Here is a 25,633-nt window from a genome sequence, read left to right on the forward strand (position 1 = left end):
CGAGTGGTAGAAACAATAAAATTCCTGACTGAGCGAGGGCTTCCCTTTTTCGGTAGTGATGAAACTGTTGGGTCAACCAATAACACTGGGTAACAGCCAAAAAATTGTCTGGGGTTTCTCAGTTGATTTAGACTAATTTTGGTGTCCTGAGTTAGAACATCACATTGATTTTGCTGTATCAGGTCAACTTTTTGAGATACAGCCATATGCCTATATACGTTTCAATATGCTAGTAATAGGGGTTTTGAGTTCAATCTATGTAATTACAAAATTAACTTATTCGTAAATTTATTATCTGAAAGTAGGCTACATATTTCTATTACTATTTCAGGTTATTAATATGGCTTCTGCTCGACGTTCATGCATGAATAATCCTGACGTTTTCTGCTACATCTGCGGAGAATACACGCTGTCAGTGGACAGGAAGAACATCACAGGCTTTGTGAAGAGCGCCTACCAGGCTTACTTTAAAGTCAAGCTGGGTGACCAAGATAAGTCCTGGGCACCCCACAAGGTGTGCAAGACGTGCGTGGAATACCTACGGCGGTGGGCGAAGGGCACGAAAACTTCACTGAAGTTTGGGATTCCGATGGTTTGGAGGGAGCCGTTTGACCATGCATCGGATTGTTACTTCTGCGCTATCAATACTACTGGTATCAACCGGAAGAATCGGCACAGGCTCCAGTACCCCGACCTTCCATCTGCCCGCCGTCCAGTTGCTCACTGCGAAGAAATTCCTGTACTATTGTTCACAGAGCTTCCTGACAGCGACGACGAGGCCACCACTACCAGTACAGACGAGGGAGGATATGCAGAAGAGTATGAAGCACGCGACGGTCCGCAGCCCTTTTCACAATGTGAGCTTAATGATCTTGTTCGGGATCTCAGCTTGTCAAAGACTTCCTCCGAGCTGTTGGCCTCCAGACTCAAAGAGAAAAATCTACTTGGCGAGGACGCGCGTATCACTTACTTTCGTACAAGGCATGAGAACTACATGGGCTACTTCTGCCAGGAGGAAGACCTAGTGTACTGCCGAGATGTCGCGGGTCTTCTTGTTAAACTCGGGGCTCCTCAATACGATCCGAGAGATTGGCGACTGTTTATTGACAGCTGTAAGCGCTCTTTGAAGTGTGTGCTCCTCAACAACGGGAACCAGTTCGCCTCAATCCCTCTTGCGCACTCCACAACTCTTGTAGAGAAATATGAAGCAGTGATGTACGTGCTCGACAAAATCCAATATGAGCAGCACCAATGGATCATCTGTGTCGACTTCAAGATGGTGAACTTTCTACTTGGTCAACAGTCCGGGTTCACGAAGTACCCATGCTTTATATGTATGTGGGACAGTCGAGACAGAGCCCACCACTATGTAAAGAAAGAATGGCCGGCACGAGAGCAGTTAGTACCTGGGGCGAGAAACATCATAAATGAACCTCTTGTTGACCGGGAGAAGATATTGATCCCACCACTACATACGAAGCTAGGGTTAATGAAACAGTTCACGCACGCTCTGGACAAGGATGGGAAATGCTTCAACTACCTGTGCAAAGCCTTTCCTCGACTGACCATTGAGAAGCTGAAGGCCGGCATTTTCGATGGCCCACAGATACGGCAGCTGATAAAGGACACAGAGTTTGAAAACTCCATGAACACACTAGAGTGCGCTGCGTGGAAATCGTTTGTGCAGGTGGTGAACAACTTCCTGGGGAACACGAAGGCAGCAAACCACGCCACACTCGTCAGCAGCATGATAGAGGCCTTTCAGAAACTGGGGTGTTTGATGAGTATAAAGATGCACTTCTTGTTCTCACATATGGAGAAGTTTCCTGAAAACCTTGGGGCGATGAGTGACGAGCAAGGTGAAAGGTTCCATCAAGACATGCGCCAAATGGAGGAGAGGTACCAGGGGAGGTGGGACGCAGTCATGATGGCGGACTACTGCTGGTCGCTGAAGAGAGACAACCCAGCGGCTGCTCACAAACGGAAATCGAAGAAACGCCGATTTATGCCGTAAACTCTACACTTTTGTGTCTCATTACGCTCATTCTTATACTAATATTATGATAATATGCTTATCAAATTTCTTAGATTAAATAAAAACTGAAATAATTTGCATATGTTGACTTTTATTTCCTAAGAAAAACCGAAAAAATCGTCAGGGGTTTCTCAGCTGATGAATCGCAGAAGTTGGTTTTTTGGCGAAACATCGACTTTTAAAAATATCTGTATCCTAATTAGTCCAGGATCTGAAGGGGGTTGAGCATACATGGAAAGGCTGACGCAATTTTATTTCTGGTTATTGTTACAGGCACGATGGTGATTATGAAACCACATGTCGTCGCCCCCCTGGGTGGTCGACAACCCCGGGGGAGGGGGGAAAGCAGTGGGGGAGCCGTTTCCTAAAACACTCATAACTCGCGAACTATTTGAGATAAAACATTGAAAAAAGTGGCAATCGACGCAACAAAACAAGGGCTTCATAAAAGCTAAATATAATTATGCACCTATCTTTGTTGGTTTCTGAGTAAAATTCCATTTTTCGCAAACAAGCAAAATTTTTGACTAAAATGCGCAAAACAAACTTTTTTTGACCAAAATAAATTCCAAATCAAAATTGTTTGATTTTTTTTTCGAATAATGTCCAAAATATCATTATTCAGTTTGTTAAAATCATTTAAGTACTGTTAACTCATTGAAAAACAAAATGACAGTAGCAAACTCGAACACGATTTGCATTATAGTTCAGGATCTGAAGGGGTATTTTGAGCATGCATGGAAGACCTGACGCAAAATTATTTCTGATTAATGTCACAGGCACTATAGTGAATATGAAACCACATGTCTTCGCCCCCCTCCCCTGGGTGGTCGACAACCCCGGGGGAGGGGGGAAAGCAGTGGGGGGAGCCGTTTGCTAAAACACTCATAACTCGCGAACTATTTGAAATAAAATACTGAAAAAAGTGGCAAAAGATGCAACAGAACAGGGTCTTGAAAAACCAAAATATGTTTATGGTCTTATCTTTGTTGGTTTTTAATTAAAATTCCATTTTTAGCAGCCATGCAAAAATTTTGAATAAAATACGAAAAGCTTTTTTTTCAAAGATAAGTTTTTTTAAAAAATTATTTAACCGTTTAGGGAATTAATAAAACCTGAAATTTCATTATTCATTTTGTTTAAGACTACTTAATTATTACCAACGTGAGCGTTAAAAAGCGAAATAGAAAATGCAAGCACTTGCCTAAGTTAGCGCATTGAATAAAACGGCAGTATGCTAAGGAGAAAAAAAATAGCCTTATTATCCTTATGACGAACTATTTATTCTTCAGTTTACAAACTTATTCTAATTGCAAAGTATTTAACTATGGATTTAATTTTGTTATATATTGCTTTAAATTTGAGATAAACTAGGGAACCAGGCCCAGAGTAGTTTCAATTCAAATATAAATTTAATTTATTTCTATTAATTTGTGTTTTCAATTTGCACAAAAGAATATTGCGGGTATTGTTTTGCGGATATTGCTTTTTATAATTTACTCAACAAAGAAAAATGATACAAGAAATAATATGTACTAAATAAATATAAAAAATGAGAAGCTTTAGCTTTTATGAAAACGAATATAAGTATAAAATTATACACTAGAGTTCTAAAAAAACTAATTAAATAAAATTAGTAAAATAATGCGTATTAAAAAATAATTTTAGAATATCAATATGCATACATAAAGCATTAATACATCAGAAATTCTGAAAGCTGGATCATGCTCTTTTTTGTTGACTTGTAATTGTTCTATTGAATCGTTCTCTTCCGAGTATTTTGTAGTTTACGGGTTTTTGCTTTAGTCTTAAAAGAACAGTATTTACAGCAAGATGAATTATTAATAAAACAATTACAAGATTATTTACAGTTCTTGCCTGCGCAGGGTGGATTAAACTCTCTGGTAACACTGGCTGCATCATAAGGTGTGGGGCTTTATTGTTTTATTTTCATTCAAGTGAAACCCAAACTTGGTTACATCTAAAGGCACTGCTAAGGTACAGGGGAATTGATTCAATAGTACAGTTGAGCAATACTTCTTAGCACATGCTGGAAAGAATTGCAGGAGCATGGTAAAAAGCTGATATTATATTTATTTCTGATGGAAATGACAAGAAATTATTGTAATGTACTTTCCGGAACTTCTGGTTTTCAAGTTATGAAAACGACAGTGAGATGTACCGATTGTGTTTAAGGTCCACTCGTATAGTTTGACTATTGGAGAGAAAATTTTATTATTTTTTATTTGGAGACCTGCAAAATCTTTGCTACATTTGAAAGTAGTGTTTGGGACAATATGGACCAGAGTAATTCATTCCTTCGATAACTTGAACTTTGTTCTTAAAATAGGGTGCTTCTTCCAGAGTTTTGCTGCAAGAAGTATCATTTTCAATTACATTCACGAAATCGGACTTCGCGCTTTGCTTCAGTGAACCATTCTGATGAACCTAACCTAGCATTGGGCTTATTGTATGGGAATGATTTTTAGATGTACTAACATCACTTTTGAGTTAACGTTTCCCAGGTTAAATGTTTTTTGGTTTTCTTTTGCTGTTTTGCAGTCGCTATTGAAGACATTGCCATTGCAGGACTTCTCTAGATAAGAGACTATTCACATTTTCTTTAACGTTCCACTAAAATTTTGATGCTGCTTATGTGGCAATAGCCTCGCTCACTATATTTCATAACTCAGGTGTAAAATCTGCAAAAGGGTTATCATGATCATTTATCCTTTCCGTAATTACTTCGTACTTGCAAACTTGCATGTTTTAATTTTTAAAAAAGTCCCATTGTGACCCATACTAAGCAGCTATAATGCGTTAAAGGTTAAGTAATTACTTAACTGGGACATTGTTTTGATAATGTTACGAAATAAAACCGCCAAAACAGGAGAGCCACAAAATTTACTTTGGTTTATGTCGAGTCTTCAAGGTACATAGCACAAACTTGTTTTTTTTTTTTTCCTTTTGTGAATTACCTCAAATGCTTTTTGAGCTTGCTTTTATTTCACTTTTCAACGCTTTGATAATATTTAAGTAATTTTAAACAAACTGTATAATGATATTTCAGATTTTATTGGTTCCTTAAACAGTTAAATAATTTTGATAATTTAAAAAAAAATGCGTATTTTTTTCAAATTTTTTTGCTTGTTTGCGAAAAATAAGAATTTTACTCAGAAATTAACAAAGATATGATCATAGTCATATTTAACTTTTATGAAGCCCTTGTTTTGTTGCGTCGATTGCCACTTTTTTCAGTGTTTCATTTCAAATAGTTCGCGAGTTATGAGTGTTTTAGCAAACGGCTCCCCCCACTGCTTTTCCCCCTCCCCCGGGGATCTCGACCATCCAGGGGGGCGAAGACATGTGGTTTCATAATCACTATAGTGCCTGTGACATTAATCAGAAATAATTTTGCTTCAGGTCTTCCATGCATAATCAAAATACCCCTTCAGATCCTGAACTATAATACAAATCGTGTTCGAACTTGCTACTGTCATTTTGTTTTCAACGCGTTAACAGTACTTAAATGATTTTAACAAGCTGAATAATGATATTTTGGACTTCATTTGAAAAAAAAAATCAAACAATTTCGATTTGGAATTTATTTTGGTCAAAAAAAGTTTGTTTTGCGCATTTTATTCAAAAATTTTGCTTGTTTGCGAAAAATGGAATTTTACTCAGAAACCAACAAAGATAGGTCCATAATCATATTTAGCTTTTATGAAGCCCTTGTTTTGTTGCGTCGATTGCCACTTTTTTCAGTGTTTTATCTCAAATAGTTCGCGAGTTATGAGTGTTATAGGAAACGGCTCCCCCACTGCTTTCCCCCCTATTCCGGGGTTGTCGACCACCCAGGGGGGCGACGACATGTGGTTTCATAATCACCATCGCGCCTGTAACAATAATCAGAAATAATATTGCGTCAGCCTTTCCATGTATGCTCAACCCCCTTCAGATCCCGGTCTAAATATCCTGACCTGATTGAACAAAACCATGGTATTTTCGGACTCAGGGCATCAATATTAGTCTAATTCAGTTGGAAAACCCTCGACGATTTTAAAAAAATATTTTTTTGTTACCCAGTGTAATGGAAACTTTCTTGGCTGCATGGAACTTTTAGCAAAATTCGACCCATTTCTTGCAGATCACTTGGCCAAAAAAGGTAACCCAGGAAAGGGAAATGTCAGTTACCTTTCTTCGACAATTGTTACGGAGCTCTTGCAGCTAATGTCTCACAGAGTTTTGTGCCACATATTGTCAGAAGTAAGAAAAGCAAAATATTTTGGACTGATAGTAGATTCAACCCTTGACATAACCCATATAGATCAACTGGCAATTGTTTTAAGGTATGTAAATGAAAAAGGAGAACCAAAAGAGCGAATTATAAAATTTGTGCCACTAAATCGTCACGATTCATTTTCACTATCAACTTGTATTTTAGATTTGCTTGATAGTTTGAATTTAAACATTATGGACTGTAGAGGCCAGTCATGCGACAATGCAAGCAATATGTCTGGTCCATACGCCGGGTTACAGGCCAGAATTAAAGACGTATCTCCATTAGTAGATTTTGTGCCTCGTTCTGCTCATTCCCTCAATCTTGTGGGGGAAAATGCTGTAGAATCCTGTCATCAAGCTGTATCATTCTTTGGCATTGTGCAAAATATATATAATTTTTTTTCTGGGTCCACTAACAGATGGCAGATTTTGAATCAAATATTATCAAAGTCAAAGAATACATTAAAAATGAAATCAAGATCAGGCACAAGATGGTCTTCTGATGCTACTAAGGCCCTACCAGAAGGGTATATTTTAATTCGGCAAGCTCTGAATGAGATTGCAGAAAATGAAAAAGAATTGGCAGCAACTCGACATGAAGCACAGAGCTTGCACGGAAAGATGGAAAAGCTCGAGACAGCTTTGATGGTTATTATATGGGACACAATTCTACAGCGTGTTGATAAAACCAACAAAACTTTGCAAAGCAGTTCTTTGCACATTTCTTCCCTTGTCCCATTGTATGATTCCCTTATTCAATTCATAAGCACATTAAGGGACAATTTTGACACGTGGGAAGTCGAAGCAAAATCTTTAGTTGAAGAAGCATCTTACACTGAGCAGAGAAAAAAATGCATTCCACGAAAACTCGATGAGAAGCCCGAAACACAGAGTTGTCTTACTCTCAAAGACACATTTAGAATTACATGCCATTATGTAATTTATGATGCTCTTCAGTCTCAACTTCGTAGAAGAATGGAAGCATACGCTTATCTTGAAGAAAGGTTTGGTTTTCTAACCAATGACATAAGTGGATCTGAGACAACAATGCCTGCACAAAAGTTCCAGAAGTTCTATTACATGGATATTGATGAGAGTTTTCCAGATGAGTTTCAGCAGTTCAAACCATTTTTAGAGAAGCAAAGTTGTCCGGGAGAGTGTTTACAGAGTATGAAGGCTTTAAACCTTTCCCATACTATTCCTGATGTGGAAACAGCACTAAGGATCTTTTTGACTGTTCCACTGAGTAATTGCTCAAGTGAAAGATCCTTTTCAGTCTTAAAAAGAATAAAAAATAGACTAAGAAGTTCAGTATCACAGGATAATTTGCAAAGTTTTGCTATACTAAGCATCGAAAGCGAAATAACTTCCCGATTAAAATTTGATGATGTGATTGATGAATTCGCTGACAAAAAATCTAGAAGAAAAACATTACTAAGTAGCAGGGTTTAAAAAAGCAAGATTTTTATTGAGGGGAAAAACAGAAAAGTAGATTTTTAATGTTAAATCTGATTTTTTAAATAAAAATTCAATTTAAACTAAATTTGAAACGTACTAATATAAATTTAACAACATAATTGCTAGATCTAAGGAATAATAAACTTACTATTACTACTTTGCTTTTATTTATGCTTATTTGACTAATAATATATAACATTATATTCCCAATTGTTACTACTATTATTATTATTATTCAGTTTAGGTCAGCATTTGCAAGAAGTCTTAGATTTAAATTCAATTGCAGTTTTTTTTTTTTTTTTGGTATAATAGTTGTATAAGGGTATTTTGTCTCCAGCTGAATATTGAATAGAAATGTTATAAAATAAGCAGGAATTAAGTCTTTTTAAGTTAGGCAACATTCAAAGCTAATTTAATAATTAGATTTATCTCATTCATCATGTATTTTGAGAATCATGCCATTTTTTTAAATTAAGAATATATTTATTAAAATTCAAAAATTTCAAAAAGATTCTGTTTCTAATTTCTTAGTAGTTTGAAAATGAAGGAGATAAAAGTTCAACTCAGAGAAAACACTTAGATTTTTGATAAAATCATTTTTTTTTTTTTTTTTTTTATTTAAATAAATTCCTGCTAAGTACTTGAGTCTTCTGCTCTAACAGACTGCCATTTCGCTGTGGATAATTAGTAAGTTTTTTTTAAATTTATTTTCAACCCAATGTTTTAATATTTGTTTGTTTTTACAATTTCTACTTCAAATGTCTTATTTAACTGGTATTATTATTTTACTTATTAATGAAATGGATGATATTCTTTAAGTTTTAAGTCATGCTGGTGGTGGATCTGACTCGTAATAAAAGAATAAAAAATTATAAATATGTAACATATGAATAGTATTTTATGCTGAGTTTTTTTATGATAATAATCTTCACCCATTTATTTGTTTTGGTTTATACGAATTCATTATGAAACAATGAAAAATATTTTTTTTACATCAAATGTTTAGTTAACTGTGTTTTGAAGTCTGTATAGTATTATCACTCTTCTGTGGTAAGGTATAAATTTTTGGTGCATCTTCTCAATGTTAATTAAAAGTTCATACACATATAAGATATCAGTTTTCCTTAAAAGTGTGCCATATAATTACTGTATAAATATTAGTTCTCATATTTTTTTAAATCTTGGTTTGTATTTTAAAAAATTGAATAGTTTATCACGAAATAAAAATAAATCTATTGTTTTTGTAAATTTTATTATTTTATTCAATCTATCATATTTAATGGTGATAATTCATTGGGTCTTTATATAACTGCTTCAGATTAAACACAAATCATTCATGATTACGAATGTAATTCATGAAAAAGACAGATTATTCATATATTGGAAAAATTTCCAAAAAATAAATTTTCAAAAGGTCACACTTCTATTTTTTACCTTTCCAATTTATGCTCTATGTAGATCACTTAAGTTAAATCATGTTATATTTCAATGATCACACGAATGTGCTTAAGTTGCTTAAATTATTAAATGTAACTATGTTAATCGAAATTACATTTAAGATGAATCTTCTTACTTAATTTGATATTTCAGTATTTCTAATTTTGCAGTTATATTACTAAATGTCATGATTCAAATATATATTTTTAAACAAATCTTTGTAATTTAATACTTTTTTTATTAGGTTCTAATAGTAATTTAACATTTAATTGCAAAATAGAAACATTAGCTTAAAGTGAATAAACTACAATAAAGGTATGCATGTAAAATTTTTGTACCTTATAGTAAGGACATTATTAAGATAAACACAATCGCAAACCTCTTTAATGTCAACCCTCTTAATAACAATATATATTTCTCCCAAACTGTTTTTCTATTCAAATTTCCCATCTATTTTTAAATTTTTACTGTTTGGATCAAACTTGAAAAGATATTCATTTTCTGCAGTGGCATAGAATTTTGAAACTTTTTGGTGGTGCTGAAGTTACAAGTTAAAAAAGAGTTGGAGATGGTTATAGAAACATAACAGTGCAAACAAGAGATTAATACTTTAATTTTATTTCCCTTTTCTTCTACTTACATAAAGTGCTAGTTCACTGTACCTCAATAAATATTTTGTATGAGAACTGGAGCACCACATTCTGCTGGAGTCGTCACTCCTGGTTTTCCATTCAAGTTTATGTTGGCTACGGAGGGGCCCCAGAAAAGTGGTTGGCCTAGGGCCCCCTGACATCTTAATCAGGCCCTGGGAAGGGCTGGACAAGGCCATAAACGAATGACAACTGCTGCTGAAGATCGATATTTGTTACTAACTGCCCGTCGTACAGGAAATCTATTGCTCGCCATTCAGCTTCAGAGCTTGTAGTCACCACTGGCAAACAGTATACAGAAGGCTTACTGGTACAGGTCTTTATGCGAGGAGGCCAAGGGTATGTTTTTCACTGTCCACACAACGTAAGAGGGAACACTGGAATCGGTGCAGAGCACATCAGAACTGGAGTGCACACCAATGGTCCCATGTTCTGTTTACTGATGAGTCGAGGTTTAGTTTTTCAGGTGATTCTTAATGGGTTTACATGTGAAGGCAGTCAGGAACACAAAATCATCCCACAAACATTATGGAACGTGATTATTTTGGTTGTACAGGCATGATGGTATTGGGAGGAATGATGATCAATGGACAAACGCCCCTAAACGTTTTCGACAGTGGCTCTGTGACCAGCGAGAGGTATCAGGATGTGGTCCTAGAGCCTTATGTCAGATTTTTCAGAAGTACATATGGACCTGACTTTTTATTTATGGACAATAATGCTCATCCACATCGAGCAACGCTTGTTGACGACTTCCTTGAAAGTGAAGGCATTGAGCAAATACCGTGGCCGGCAAAGTCTCCTGATCTGAACTCGATAGAGAACTTATGGCTCTACCTCATCCTCCTTGAACTGCAAATGCTCTGAAGACGGCATTACTTGAAGAGTGGAACATTAATTCCCCAAACTGAGGTTAATAATGATATTACCAGCATGAAAACACTTTGTGATATGCGTGTACAAGTCAAGAGAGATCATATTCCGCATTAAAATTGTAAGGCTTAATTCTGTTCTACGTTATTCCTTTTTTTCTTAGATTGTTTTTCCATATTTTATTACCATTTTTCATGTTTCCTGCCAGAATTTTGTATTATGTGCAATGCCCTCACCTTTTTCCTTTGTTATTTATGTGTCATAGTCAGGGTGCGAAAATATAAAAAATATCTGGTATTTTGATATATATCGCATATTTTGATATATATCCGATATTTTCAATCAGCTCAAACTCAAGTCTTCAAAATAGTAAATGCATCTTCAAAACACTCTTTACATATTGTAATAACAATGTAAGAAAATAGACTTAAAATTAAGGTTTCTTTTATTATTTATATCTAACATTTCATTTGACATTTTAATCAATTTTAATGGAATTAATTTATCATTAGCGGTTTTACGCATTTTTTTTCTGTTAGCTAGATTTACAGTTATAATATAATTGAGAAATAAAAAGTATGTATTAATAGGTGCAGTCATAGGATGTCTTTTTTTTTTCAGACCAACGTTTAATATTAAGCTATTTTAATCGGAATTAAAATTGTTACATTACTAATATTTTTATGAATATAAAATAAAAAAGGAAAACTATGTTATTTTGTTATATTAATGATGCATTAATACATCTTAAAAATATAGTACATAACTTTTTGCTTATTTTGAAAAATAAATGAACAATATTACTATGATTAATATAATTTTTATACTGAAAATAGCATGGTTGAAAACATCAATACAGGGTTGCCAACCTTAGAGAAACAATTTGAGGAGCATCTGTGGTGATTTTGAGGAGCGATTGGAAATTTTGCGGAGCAATGCGGTACTTTGTATAAAAATCAATAAAAATAACTAAAACCACTTATCTAAAATTATTTTATAGCTTTAATAAATCATTTTAAGCACGAGTATAAAAAAATAATTATTTTTAAATTAATAGAACACTTTAAACACCATTTCAATCTTTGAGAAGAAGCATTTTTAATTTCCCATGTTTACATGTTTATTATGAGATAAGTAATTTTCAAGCTCAAATAGAAAATTTGAGCTTGAAAATTTCTGGCTGGGAAATGTGGTGCAAAAGAACGTCCTTGCGGAGCCGCGGAGTTTCGCCTCTTTTGCGGGGTAACTCCGCAAAATGCAGATTAGTTGGCACCCTGTAAATATAAAAAATAATAAAATATCATATTTTCAAAATAAATATCAGATATATATCATTATATATACCATGATATATATCGGCGCACCCTGGTCATAGTGCTATGAAACATTCCACAAAAAATCACAAGTTTATAGTTCAGTTTCTGAGTAATCCTTGAATTTATGCATGTAAAGATAATTTTGGACCTGAGTATTATAATAAGCAGATTAATCTTGCTAATAACAAAACTTGTTAATTTAATATTATTTTTCCCCATCAAGAAGCATTTCTTTTAAAGTGTAACAGCAAACAGTGAACAGAAATTACCTGGTAATAAGCCTTCTTTATTTCATTTTGACTAGCATTCCTTGACACACCTAATACTTTATACAGATCTGCTCTAGAAAGACTGTGATGAGATACATGAAATGATCTGCAATTAAATTGATAAGGTAGACATCCTGAAAAAAAATAAAACATTAGAAAGATAAAATATAAACAAGTAAAATATATCTCATGCTCAAAAAAAAAAAAAGCTTCACATCAGAACCATAAAAGAAGTTCACGTGTCCTAAATCATTTCAAACAATGGTATGATAGTTTCTAAAAAGGGGGTGGGGGAGAATAAAATAAACTAGGGCCTAACAAAATACAACTACCAAAAAGAGAAGAACATTATTCCTTTCAAGTTAACAGTTAAGGAATTAGAAATACATGCTTACAAAAAAGTGACAATTGATATAATGCAGCTGTTTTTTTTTTTCTTTTTTAGTCTTGCTATCTTTATTATTACTTTTTTAATTCAAACAGAAGCAAATCAGCATCACATGCATTGAGGACCACGTAAAAAGCCCCTTTACTCCAGTCAAAAACTGGAAATATTGACAACACAAAAGGAAGGACACCCAGGGTACCGGTGGGAATCAAACTTTAGACCTTTGGCATATGAAGTGAAGCTTCCACCACAAAGCAACGAATGCTATTTAACACATAAGCATGATATATCCTAATATTTTTCATCAGCATAACTTCAATCATTCACTACATTAACCGGTTCGCACCCCCCCCCCCCCCCCCGCCCCCTCCGTCTCACGGGTGTGACGAAACAATTCCTCTTTAATTTTCCTAGCGGCACATTACTGCAATACACTCTAACTGACGCATTCATACCAACGTCACATGGGTACATTTTTAAATTTGTTTGGTTTTTAAAACCAAACGATTTATTTGAATTTTTAAATGATAATTGATGATGCTAAATGGCTGTAACCTGACCTCAGGTACTTCAGGATGAAAATTAAAATTTGCCTGATGGGTAGGATAGAAGGATAAATTTATTAATATAAACAAATCTGGAATCGTTGCTCTTTAAACTGACAGTTGAAAAGACACCAGCTCATTTGTTTTTTTCCAAAGCAATAAAAGAATGATTATATCCAGCTGATTAATACATGAGTGGGGCGGCAGCGGAGAGGATTGAATATTTCTGAATGTGTTTTGTAGAAGTCTAGGGATTTAAGACTCTAGATGCGTAGGTGTGATTTTTATATATAATTACAGAGTTCATGTTAATTTCAGTTAATTTTCTAGTTTCGCTCTTTTCTTTTTTATTTCTTTCATCAGCAGAACTTTGATTATTGAATTCAGATGGCTAGCATGGGAAAAGGTGGGCTTCAAAGTGTATTTTGTAAGATTTTTGAGTTATGTGAAGGAAAGATTTTTAGTTCAATTTCGAATTCAAGAGACCAAGCTAGTTAAGAGAGTGAAATTAGTAAAATTACGAATGAAAGTAATTCTGAAACTAGCGTAGATAGTGACTGCCATATCAGAAATTCTAGTATTTCAGAAGGTTCACTTTTCTTAGAAACTGAAGGATATGGTTATCAAGACAAGATACTTGCTCTGAAACTGCCACTAATTGATAATACTACTCTATAATAATATTTTTCGATTTTTGAGTGCTCAATAATGGCTGAAGATACACTTGTGAAATTAAGAGCTTTGACACTTGAGGAAAGACATGAAAAGATTTTACAAACATGAAGCCAGCAAGAGTTATTTTAAGCACAGATGGATGGAACAGTTTCAACAATGGCAACAAATCTGTTCATTTATAACTATAAGAGGTAAAACAATGTTAACTGAAATAAAAAGAAAATTCACTCATTATGGTGAAACCACAATGATTGGTCCCAACACATATTTAAAAAAAAATGCCTAAAGCTAATAAAACATCGTTTTCAAAATCTATATATTTTGAAATTTCAGAAAAATGGTAAATTAAGTAGTTATTTATTTGTTTTTTAATGTTATTTAGAAGTGAAGTTGCATTTTTGAAAAAAATGTGTTGAGGAGGGGACACAGTAATTAATCCTATTTATGTGGAAAGCACTTACCATATAATTTTCTTTCTGAAATAATATTTCGGTCCTCAATTTTTACAACATAAGTGTTTTTAATCCTTCAATAAATAATAATAATAATAATTAATGATTTTAGGCAACTAGAAAATTTTACTTGTCCCCTCCAAAACATTTTAAGATGAAGTTTTCAGTTTTTTTACCCTTTTAATAAACTGCAAAAAAGTTTTGACTTGAAAAGTATCAAATACTAACTTAAAGTGATAGATTAATTTCAACTTTATATAAAAATACAAAGCATCTCTATAGATATAGGATGATTAAAATTGTTGCGGAGGGGACACTTTTTAATTTTATTTCAGTTTACTCATTGTTTGAAGTACAAAAATTCAATAATGCACATCAAAAATTAATGACTATTTGCTTTTGTACTAGAGGGCAGCACTATTATGTATATTTGCTCTTTGCATTAACATTGGAAACCCCCTAACACACTTTACTTAGGCATGTGCTTTCTAGTCTCCCATCAGTTGTCTTGCTATTATCTCATACAGGGCCGCGCCATCCCCATGTGCAAGGTCGTGCGGCGCACGACGGCGCCAGAGCCAAAAAGGCGCCGAGCTCTACGAAACAAAAATGCTCCGAATGAGAAAAAAAATCTCCAACCAAAAACATAAAATTAAACTTTTTATTTTTCTATTAAAGTACCTGTGAAATTATACTGCTCATTAAAACAAACAATCCTCCTTGCTGCCTATCTATAAGGGGAAAAAATGCCTTGTGTCTGAATATGCTATTTAAAAGCGCAATCTTTTGCACTGAAAACGCGTGATGCTAATTAATGCATACATCGGCATTTTTCTTCATATGTGGAGCCATGAACGTTATTTCGGTATGTCTATAATTTCACAAGGTTGAGCATACGAAGCAGAGCAAGAAATTTGCTATTCCCTACTTTTGTTCTTGCGGTGAATATGTTATGATTTGTGCAATATGTCTTTTTGTTATTTTTAACTACTGTCCCTGGTAATTCCACTGCATCATGTTATCATACATTAAAACATACAGTAGGCACATTAGCATATTATTTACTTGTGCGTAATATGCATTTTTTTTAGACAATAATTTAGATTAACTTTTAGTTCCGAAAAGTAACGACTTTACCATAATTACTCAATTCATCCATCCCCCTTTTCTTCAATTATTTGTGGATTAAATTTAAGAGAGAGTTTTGGACAATGTATTTGTATTAGACATTAAATTCAATGCCTTTTTAACGATTTTGTAAGTTGGAAGTATTCATTTTAATGGCAAGTTAGAGTTTCAAATTTTAAAATCTCCTTTAATTCAGAGATATAATCAGTCACTTCCTGTTCCATGGCGCAACCAGAGGGGGGTGGGATCTAGAGGACAGCCTTTGGTTGCATCGTCCCGTTCCCCCTCCCCTCCAGAATGCCTAGTTGAATGTTTTTCAAAAATATTTACTTTTGAAGGGGGGGGGGAGCGTCCAACAAAGTGATTTTAAAAAGGAAAAAGTAATGATGTTGGGGTAAAACATTAATATCCACAAATTGGTCAGCTACTCCCCCTCCGTGCTATATCTTTATTTTTTTTCTAGTTCGCCTGAAAATAAGAAAGTTTCCAAATGCTACTCTGCCGAATCGCTCTCCCCCCCCCCCCCCCCTCCGCTAAAAGCATTACGGAGCATCTCAAATTTCGTTTCCAGATCTTCAATTTCACAAAATTTCGAGAAAGCTCCCGAATCCGAAACAACATCGCTTGAGACTCCGTTCGAAAATCACTTAAATTGCATTTTTAGAGCTTCAATTTCGAAAGATTGCCGACCCTAATGTTACAAAATATGGTCTTACAATCACGTTTTTAAGACTATTTTCAGAAATATTCGGGCAAAGACCTCCAAACCTCCTTCCTTAAATATCATCAAAACTTATGTTTTTCATAAGTCTTTTAAAAAACCTAAGTTAGAATAGCCTTTGAACCATTTCTTCCAATATCATAGAATACTGCTTAGGTTTTCAGGACTTTAATTTTGAAAAAAAATTCCAGGAGGGAGCTCCAGAATTCCCTTTTTGTAAAAATCTTCAAAGTTGTATTTAATTGCGTTTTTGTTCAATTTCGAAAAATTAGTGGGGAGAAAAGGGGAATTGATTTCTATCTATTTTTCAAAGAAAAAAAAAACAATTGGGTAGAATCTCAGAGTTCCATTCCTTATTCTAACGTTTATAGATATGAACTATACAATTTTGTTTTAAGGCTTCAACTTCTATAAATTTCCGCAGATTGCCTTGTACCCTTTTCCCCATAACACCACCAAAAACCGTGTAAAATTGCATTTTTCTAACTACAAATTTCAAAAACTTTCCAGGGAGAATCCCCGGACCCCTCTTATTAAAAGAGATTTTTTTTTTTTAAATTTGTGCCTCCAAAACCTATTTTTAGTTGCGTCACTGCTCCTGTTGTCATGTTTTGACAGGCATAAAAGTTTTATTAATTTTTCATCACTTAGCGATTAGATAAATATTCAAAGTGGCTTTAACTTAGATATTAATATATTTTCTTCTTCCAAAATGCATTAGCATATCAGAGGAGCTGCTGAACTCAAAATAATTTCGAGATGTGAAGTAAAAACGTATACCATATTGCGAAATTAAATATTCACACATTTTTTTTTCTTTTATAAACTAAATGCCAAACTTATTTTTTTAATATTTATATTTGTCTACAAAACCTCCTACCAGGTTTTAACTATATTTTCCTCGAACGCCAGAGTATAAAAGCGCTCGAAAGACATTTGCACGGCGGCGCCGATCAGGCTTGGCGCGGCCCTGATCTCATATTACATTTTTTAGTTTAATAACTTAGGTTATTTTTGAATGGTTGTTTTTTAAAAATAAGATGCCCAAAACAGCTACAGAAAGATCTAAAGAATACAGAAACAGGATAAAATCAGATCCAACTATGCATACAGCACAGAAGGAAAAGGAAAGAGGAAGATGGAAAATGAGATCAGCAAAGAAAAAACAGACAGTAAGAACTGCAGCAGAGGATAAAAAGAAGAAGGAAAAAGAAAGGAAGAGGAAGGCCAAGTGGAGAGCAAGTAAAAGAGAAATGAATGTTACTGAGGAATCATCTAACTATACGAGTCCTTCTGCTTTAGGGAAAGCAATTAGCAAAGTAAATAAAAATTTACCAAGAGAATCTCCAAAAAAGGTATCAGTACTTACAAAAATTGTAAAACGTTTATCAAAACAAAGACAAGCAGAGCTTATATCACAGTGTTCAAGAAGAAAATCTAATGTACTCCACGGAAAAAAACAAAGGGCTAACGCAATTCCAGAAAGCACAGTTGCATATGTTACAGCATTTTTTGAGCGTGATGATATCAGTAGAATGTTACCTGGAGTAAAAGATTTTATTTTGATACGCGATGGCAAAGTTAAAGAAAGAAGACAAAAAAGGCTTTTGCAAATGTCTTTAAATGAAGCATATTCTTTGTATTGCTCTTCCACGGATGAACATAGCATTCGAAATTTTGTAATTCCGACGCAAAGACCCAAGCATGTGCTACTTACTACTCAAAAGGATCAAGAAGTTTGCTACTGCATTTATCATGAGAACATCGAATTAATTCCCCAAGTTTTCCAAAACAAATCTTTTCAGCTGCAAATTTTTAATGTGAAAGAGTTATGTAAGCTAACTTTATGTGAAGAAGCTAAACAGACAGAATTCTGTATTGAGCATAAGTGCTCCAATTGTGGTATTGAACTGACTGATACAAAATTTGCTCATTTTGATGGTAATGTTAATTATCATCAATGGGTTAACCTGGAAGACATTGTTAAGAAAGTGCTCGTGACATGTTCAGTTGCTGAAGCAATTAAATCTCTTAAAATTCAACTTGCCCCATTCGCTCGACATCTTTATAACATTAAAGTTCAACAAACGCAACTAAGGTATTTAAAAGAAAACTTGCCACCAAATAAAATCATAGTCATTGAAGATTTTGCAGAAAACTTTTCCATCAGGCAGCAAAATGAAATTATGAGTGCTCACTGGCATGCTGAGCAAGTTACAATATTTACAGCAGTGATGTATTATAAAGATAAAGATGAACTAAAACACAACAGTTTTGCAATAATATCTGATGACTTGCAACACGATAAAGGCTTTGTTTTTAGTGCGAGTAAAGCAATATTCACTGAAATTCAATCAAAACTTCCTTTCCCTATTAGCTATGTTCACTATTGGAGTGACGGTGCTGGTAGTCATTTCAAGAATCTATATAATCTAGGAAATTTAGTGCACCACAAAGATGATTTTGGATTTGAAGCCGATTGGTCGTTTTTTGAAACTGCACATGGCAAAGGCCCTGCTGATGGCATTGGTGCATCAGTTAAACGAGGGGCATGGATTAAAGTTTTACAGCACTCAGCTGTGATAAACAATGCAAAAGATTTTTTTGAGCTTGCAAAAAGTTTGAACGACAAAATAACCATCCTGTTTGTTTCTCTGAAAAGCAATGAAGAAACAAGATCAATGCTCAAAAGTCGATGGGAAAAAATGATAAAATCTATCACAGGAACCCAGAAACTTCATTATGTAAGGCCTTATTCTCATTTTCGACTAAAGACTTCTCAAAATTCACAATTTTCAGTTGAGGAGGAAGTTTATAGCATCCATCATGTGTACGATGAAAATGATGTAGATCAAAAAGAATCCATGGATATAACTAGAACATATGATTTGAACATGCATACTATTAGTGTAGGAAGATTTGCGACTACAGAAATTGTTAATAAAAATCCTAAGATGCCCACTCAACTGTATGTAGCCCAAGTTTGTAAGGTGTTTTCCTTTCCAGAAAAGGAAGACCGAATGTCCGTTTACTTTTAAAATATGATTTTTTTTTCAAATTATACCACGAAAATACTGGAAAAGAAATAAATATATCTCATTGGAGCTCAAAAATAGTGGTCATCAGTCGATAAATGCAACAATTTTCACAATCTGACCACTTGATGTGATCGCTTCAGATAGGGTTACAAACTTCAAACTTACGGCCACTTAGCCTCTGGATGACTTGATTAGAAAATATTCTCATCATTTTACAAGCTTGGCAATTTTAGCGTTCTTGTGGTGCGATATTTAGCTGTTATTTTGGGAGAAAATTACATGGGTTTGATTTTTTGATGCCAACAAAGATGATTAACTTAAAATAAAAACTTTTTTATTTACTGTTTTTTTTTTCTTTAGTTGCCTACATTTTGAAAAATGCGATCCTTTTACATCCGATATTAGAATCGTATTTTATTCTTTTTTCAAGCTAACTTTGCTTTATTAAGATGCAAATAAATTAAAAATCTCTATATTTCTGTTACGACACTTGTTTCAAGTTTTTAAAGATAAATTACATTTTCTAATATGAGTCAAAAATCAAAATGCTTAATCGGTGGTTCAATTTTTTTTTGCTTTCACTGTGTTGATAAATATTCATGTTGTGTTTATCATAGGCCTGTAAAATGCAATTCTGAAATAATTTTACAAAAAAATATTTATTTTACAAGTTTTCATACTTTTGATGCCTTCACTTTGAGGATTGTGATCTCTTTGCATTCACTGTGGGAATTGGATTTTTCAAACTTTGATGTTTAGTACTCTTTGTTAAGAGGTAAACAAATAAAATCTCTTTTTTATTAAAATCACGGAGCTTATAAGTTTTAAACAAAATTCTGTGCTCTTTAAGGGTGTCTTGGGTCAAAAGGTTAAATGCTGAACCACCATCTCCCAGAGAGTGCTGCCGCCCCCCCCCCCCCCTCCCCTCATACCAGGAAAACACTTGAAGAATGATATTCTTGACAGAAAAGAGGAAAACACTCAACTTCAAGTTTTAATGATGCAAAATTCTAAAATTTTGTTTATATTTAAAAAAAAAATTCTCTCTTTTGTAAAATTATTTGATTTTTCACAAAAAACGGATCCTGTGAAAAATCCCAGACAGACCCGATTTCATTCACAAGGGTGAAGCCTTTTTGGACAGTAAAACCAAAAGTTACTTAAAGAGATATGTGCCTATGCATTATTCATGCTAATATGAATTTGTTAGCAGCCAAACTGGTCAATTGGGGGTTCTGCCTAATAAGAGAGTTAATAACCTGATTGATAAAAACTGTTGTAATGGCAAGAACAATGTGCTTACAACGAAGCTGCATGAACTGTAAAACTTGTTCAGATGAAATATGAATGGTTCAATAACAATTTGAAATGTTCGCTTTTGCAATGGAAAACTCAACCAGAATTCTATGTTGACAAAAAAAAGCAGGTAAATGTCGTTAATCCACAATAGCTTAGTAAGCAAGAATTGATCCATGAATTTGAAGATCAATTACAAAAGATATGTACCATATTGGCAATCAATATCATCAGCACAATGAAATCCAACAGCTAAATTTTTTTTTAAAAATAAGATATTCTTACAACCTCGACTTCAGTAAATTATATATTCCAAGCGTGCGGCTGAAATACAACTTGTTCATTTTGTCGATGTTCAACAAGTAACACTTCATACAGGCATCACTTATTTCAAGAAGATGAATGGTAACCTTCAATCAAAATCTTTTTTGCATTGCTTCTGAGTCCCTAAGACATGATGCTGCAGTGATTTGGGCTCACATCCACCAAATAATTAAACATCAGCAAGAATACCTTGATATTACTATATTTCATGCTTTAAACGATAGTCCTACAAGTCAATATAGAAATAGAACTATGTTTACCATCCTTCCGAAGATTTTGAAAGAGGATTTCCCTACCAAAGAATTCACCTAGAATTGCACTGAAACAGGCCACAGTAAAAGGGCCCGATAGAAAATTTGGATAAACGCTTGTTGTTGTTTTAAGTTGATAAGTCTTTTCCAACCACCATGAAAATTCACCAATTGTCCTAGTCTTGCAGTCAAAAACTAATTAAAAGCTAAATTTTAAGAGGATAAGTTGCTTTGTTTGTACTTTTAACTAGTGCTAACATTTTATGATTGCAGCAGCAAAAACGAGAACTAAAAGGAAAAGCTCCCAAAACTAAAAATTAAGCATATATATGTAAGTCTTTACTTTAGAATTTCTGCAAGTGAAACATATTTAACATGAAAAATCATTTAACATAAACTTATATAGGGAATAGGGATCCACACAGAATACTGTGCAATTTAATATAAATCTTTTGACACAAAATTCTTTTAACACGAAAAACTATTTCTGTCCCTTAATTTTTGTGTTAAACATTTTCCACTGTACTTATGATTGGGTACGGGAGAGTGGTAATGAATGGGACATGGAGCTGAATGGGCCACTAACAAAATAAGAAAAAGTATTCGCCTAAAATTATTTTAGATGCCACTAATTGATAGAGCTACTTGTTCTACTAAATTCATGCAGTTTTCAATTGTTTGAGAAAAGCCAATTTTTCACTAGAGTAGGATGGTCAATAATCTGTTTGAAAAGTATTTTTTTCCCTTTTCAGCAGGGTTGCCGGATTTTAAAACAGAAAAATATTACACCTCCACTGAAAAAATACTACATTTGGTCCCATCCACTGGAAAAGAAATATAACTAAAAATAACGATACTTCGGCTAATTTTTGACAATTTGTGTTCATAATTAGTGTTCCCGCTAGGCCGTTTTTGAAGGGCGCAGCGCCCTGCCCTTTTCCATATCAGCAGAATGCGCCCTGCCCTTCTTTGAGATCGCGAAATGCACCCCGCCCTTTTCAAAAATAAGAAATTGCACCCTGTGTTTTTAAAAAGATGCCTCAACCATCTTTTCGACCTGCCGCGATATCGGGGCAATTTTATTTGTCCAGCGATCGTCTGCAAAAGCGCTCATGTCTTATCCTTGTTCCCAGAATTTCACCCTGAAAACGGCCCCATAAACAAAAGGGGAAGCAAATACCTAGGCAAAGAGGGGATGAGATTCTCAGAATTCAAACAGGCTTATCAGTAGGAAACAAAGGCATGTTCTTCCTTCTACTGAGGGTGGGTATTTGACAGGTTGTGGGAAGGAGTAGGGTCCTCTGGGAAGGGAGAGATCTTTGTTTCATTCCTTCCCATCCTTGATCTTCTGAGAATCAACCATGAGAGGGAATAGTACATTTTCCTAAAATTTCAGCTCTTTGTGTTCGTTTTTCGTTTGCACGTGGAAATTAGGCCTAGCTAATTTTAGCGCATTGCTAGTGATTGAATAGCAATCTTTTCACATCTGTTTCTTGAAAGTTAACTTTCTGATTGTTTCCTAAGAAGAACATAGTACAAAGCTTACTGGGCTAAAATGCAAAGGTATTTTTTAATATCTTAGATTTTTAACCCCCATCCCCAGCCTCCGTGTCCGTTTTTCGTTTGCAAGTGGAAATTAGGCCTTGGTAATTTTAGCGCATTGCTAGTGATTGTGTAGCAATCTTTTCACATCTGTTTCTTGAAAGTTAACTTTCTGATTGTTTCCTAAGAAGAACATAGTACAAAGCTTACTGGGCTAAAATGCAACAGTATTTTTTTAATATCTTAGATTTTTAACCCCCATCCCCCAGCCCCCCCCCCCCAAAAACCGTTTTGAAATGGAAAAATATTGCATTGACTGGGCGTTCATTCAATTCTTTCCTTTTTGCTAAGAATTTTTATTATCTTTCTATATGATTCATATAACAAATTATTTAAAACACTTATTGACACAATAAAAACCATACTTTTGACATACTTGTGCTTTTTTCTAACTAAAATGATCTTGCACTGTTTCTTTTTCCTTCATAAATATTATACAATTGATTTTTAAAAAATCACTAAATTAAAATGCCGATATATTAAATTTTCACAAAAATTGTCTGAGATAAAAACCTTAGCTTGGCCCCAAGCTGCTTATGTATTGCATTTAGGAGCGCATACATCTGCCAACACATTTGTGTTATGAATTTGAACAACACCAAGACTAGGAAATAGAGCTCAAATAAAGTCTTTTTAGTTTTGCAACTTGCTACCACTGCATTTTGAAGCACTGCACACAGTATTTTAAGTTAATTATTCTATTTGAATTGTAGTATATTTAAAAAAGGAGAATTTACACTCATCACGATTTTGATGTCTACTAAAATACTCAATCGCACAATGCACATTACTAGGCACTTTCTTTGGTAGAAAGAGGAGATCAGTAATTAAACAGTGTTCTCCTTAAATTGAAATTCAAAGGGTTTTGAAATGCCTAGAATTTTTTTTTACTCTTATAGGTAGTTAAAATTATGGCCTGAAAAGTGTTGAAAAACACCCAAAGCCAAGTTTTAGCATTAGCTAAATGTTCCTATGGAGTGTGGAAAATGTGCTTAGCTTAGTTGGCATTTGTGCGTGTGGGGGGGGGGTGAGCTAACCCTATTCTGCAGACAAGTGCATTTTCTGGATGAAATCATATTTAATACTAAAGTGAGTGGTGACGGCGATCAAGGGGGGGGGGGGGTGATCATGGTGCAGACTAGACTGTTTGAATTTTTGCAAGGTGTTTTAAGTGTTATTTCTCCTCTTAATTTTTTTTTGGAGGGGGGAGGGCGCTCAGTACTTTTTGAGTGGTGCATCATTGGTCTTGGGTGGGGGGAGGGGGGACACCACGTTGAAATAGTGCCCTTTTTTAAAAAAGTGCCCCTTTCAAAGGTCAGCACCCTGCCCTTTTTTTTCCTAGAGTGAACACTATTCATAATTACATTTTATAAAACTACAATATTACCAGATACATATATGATATGAATCTTAACACTAAAAGATATATATTTATTTGTTTCATTTTTCCTGTTCCACTTCGTTTTTGGTTTGGTTTGGTTTGGTTTACTTATTTTTAATGGCGCAAGAGCCCTTGAGGGCTATACTGCGCCAAACGATTTTTTAGTTTAAAATTTATACATAAATAAAAAATCAGGGTATGATAAAAGTAAAAATGTTTTGGAGAGAAAGGTATAGACAACAGTAGTTTAAAACAAGTGATAAAAAACCTGTAAACATTAAAAAATTTATTAAAGGGTTTGAAACAATAGGTTGTCAAAGAACCTTCAGTAACAAGAAAAACGGATAAAATTACATTTTGACGACACGACCACTAAATTAAAAAGGAGAAGCCAATCTCCCGGAGGAAGGAGTATATATTGGGATGGGGTGGGTCCCCCAGTAACTCTTTCAGAGATGGATTAAAATTATTAAAATATTTAAAACGTATTTGGTTAAAATTTGGGCAGTTGCATAAGATATGCAACACTGTCTGGTTGACTTTACATCTAATACAAATCGGAGCTGGTTCACGGCATAAGAGGTATTTATGGGTGAACCTGGTATGGCCGATGCGAAGACGAGTTAACGAAACTTGTTCTCTCCTGGAAAGTTGTAATGATTTGAAACCTTTAGTCGATGGCTGGATCGAATGTAATTTGTTTTGTGTTTCGAGATTCCAGGTCCGTTGCCAATGCGTGTTAAGACATTCAGATATTGCGTTTTTAATGTCAACTAAAGGGACACTGTCATCAACTAGGATATTTGCGTCTTTGGCAGCTGAATCAGCGGCTTCATTGCCGGCAATTGCCTACGTGACCAGGGATCCAGCAAAAGAGTACATGAAAATTATTTTGTGTAAGACTTTGGTATAAATGATAAGACTGAATGACTATGGGATGGCTGTTATTGTTGCAGTGGGTGATTGCTTCCACTGAACTCTTTGAGTCAGTGTATATCACCCACTTTTTGTGAGCGGAATGGGTTATTGATTGTAGAGATATCAATATGGCTTTTATTTCTGCTGTAAAAACAGAGCAAGATGGGTGTGATTGTTCAGCGGTAACTTGACCATTTATTATTGCAGCAAAGCCGACGTGATCGTTTGCTTTTGATCCGTCAGTGAAAATGTCATGATAATCAGAGTATTTGCATTTTGTATCATAAAATATTTGTTGGTAGGCTGTATTGGAGGTAGTCTCTTTAGAGAATTTAGCGAGGTCATTGATGGTAGATGGAACTGCTTCACACCATGGTTCAATCAGTTTTATTGTATTGAGAGTATTAAAATCTGACAGTTGCAAATCTGAAAGCACCCGGCGCATTCGGATCCCGAATGTTGGGGTTGCAGAAGGACGGTGAAGAAATAAGATAACATTAGATGGATTAAAAATATGAAGGTGTAAAGGGTGATCAGTATAAGGTTTTATTTTGAAATAGAAGTTCAATGAAAGTTTGAGGCGTCTATTGTTTAA

General features: G+C 34.5%; 1 protein-coding gene across 1 annotated transcript in view; it reads right to left on the reverse strand.

Annotated features, from left to right (window-relative positions):
• LOC129229374 (protein tumorous imaginal discs, mitochondrial-like) overlaps positions 1-25,633 on the reverse strand; it is a 100,599-nt gene that overhangs the window by 67,200 nt on the left and 7,766 nt on the right. The window contains exon 2 of the mRNA XM_054863666.1: positions 12,320-12,453. Coding sequence (XP_054719641.1) covers positions 12,320-12,453 — 134 coding nt within the window. The remainder of the gene's footprint in view (positions 1-12,319; positions 12,454-25,633) is intronic.

Source organism: Uloborus diversus, chromosome 9 (genome assembly GCF_026930045.1).
Source record: "Uloborus diversus isolate 005 chromosome 9, Udiv.v.3.1, whole genome shotgun sequence".
In the NCBI taxonomy this organism is placed as follows: domain Eukaryota; kingdom Metazoa; phylum Arthropoda; class Arachnida; order Araneae; family Uloboridae; genus Uloborus; species Uloborus diversus.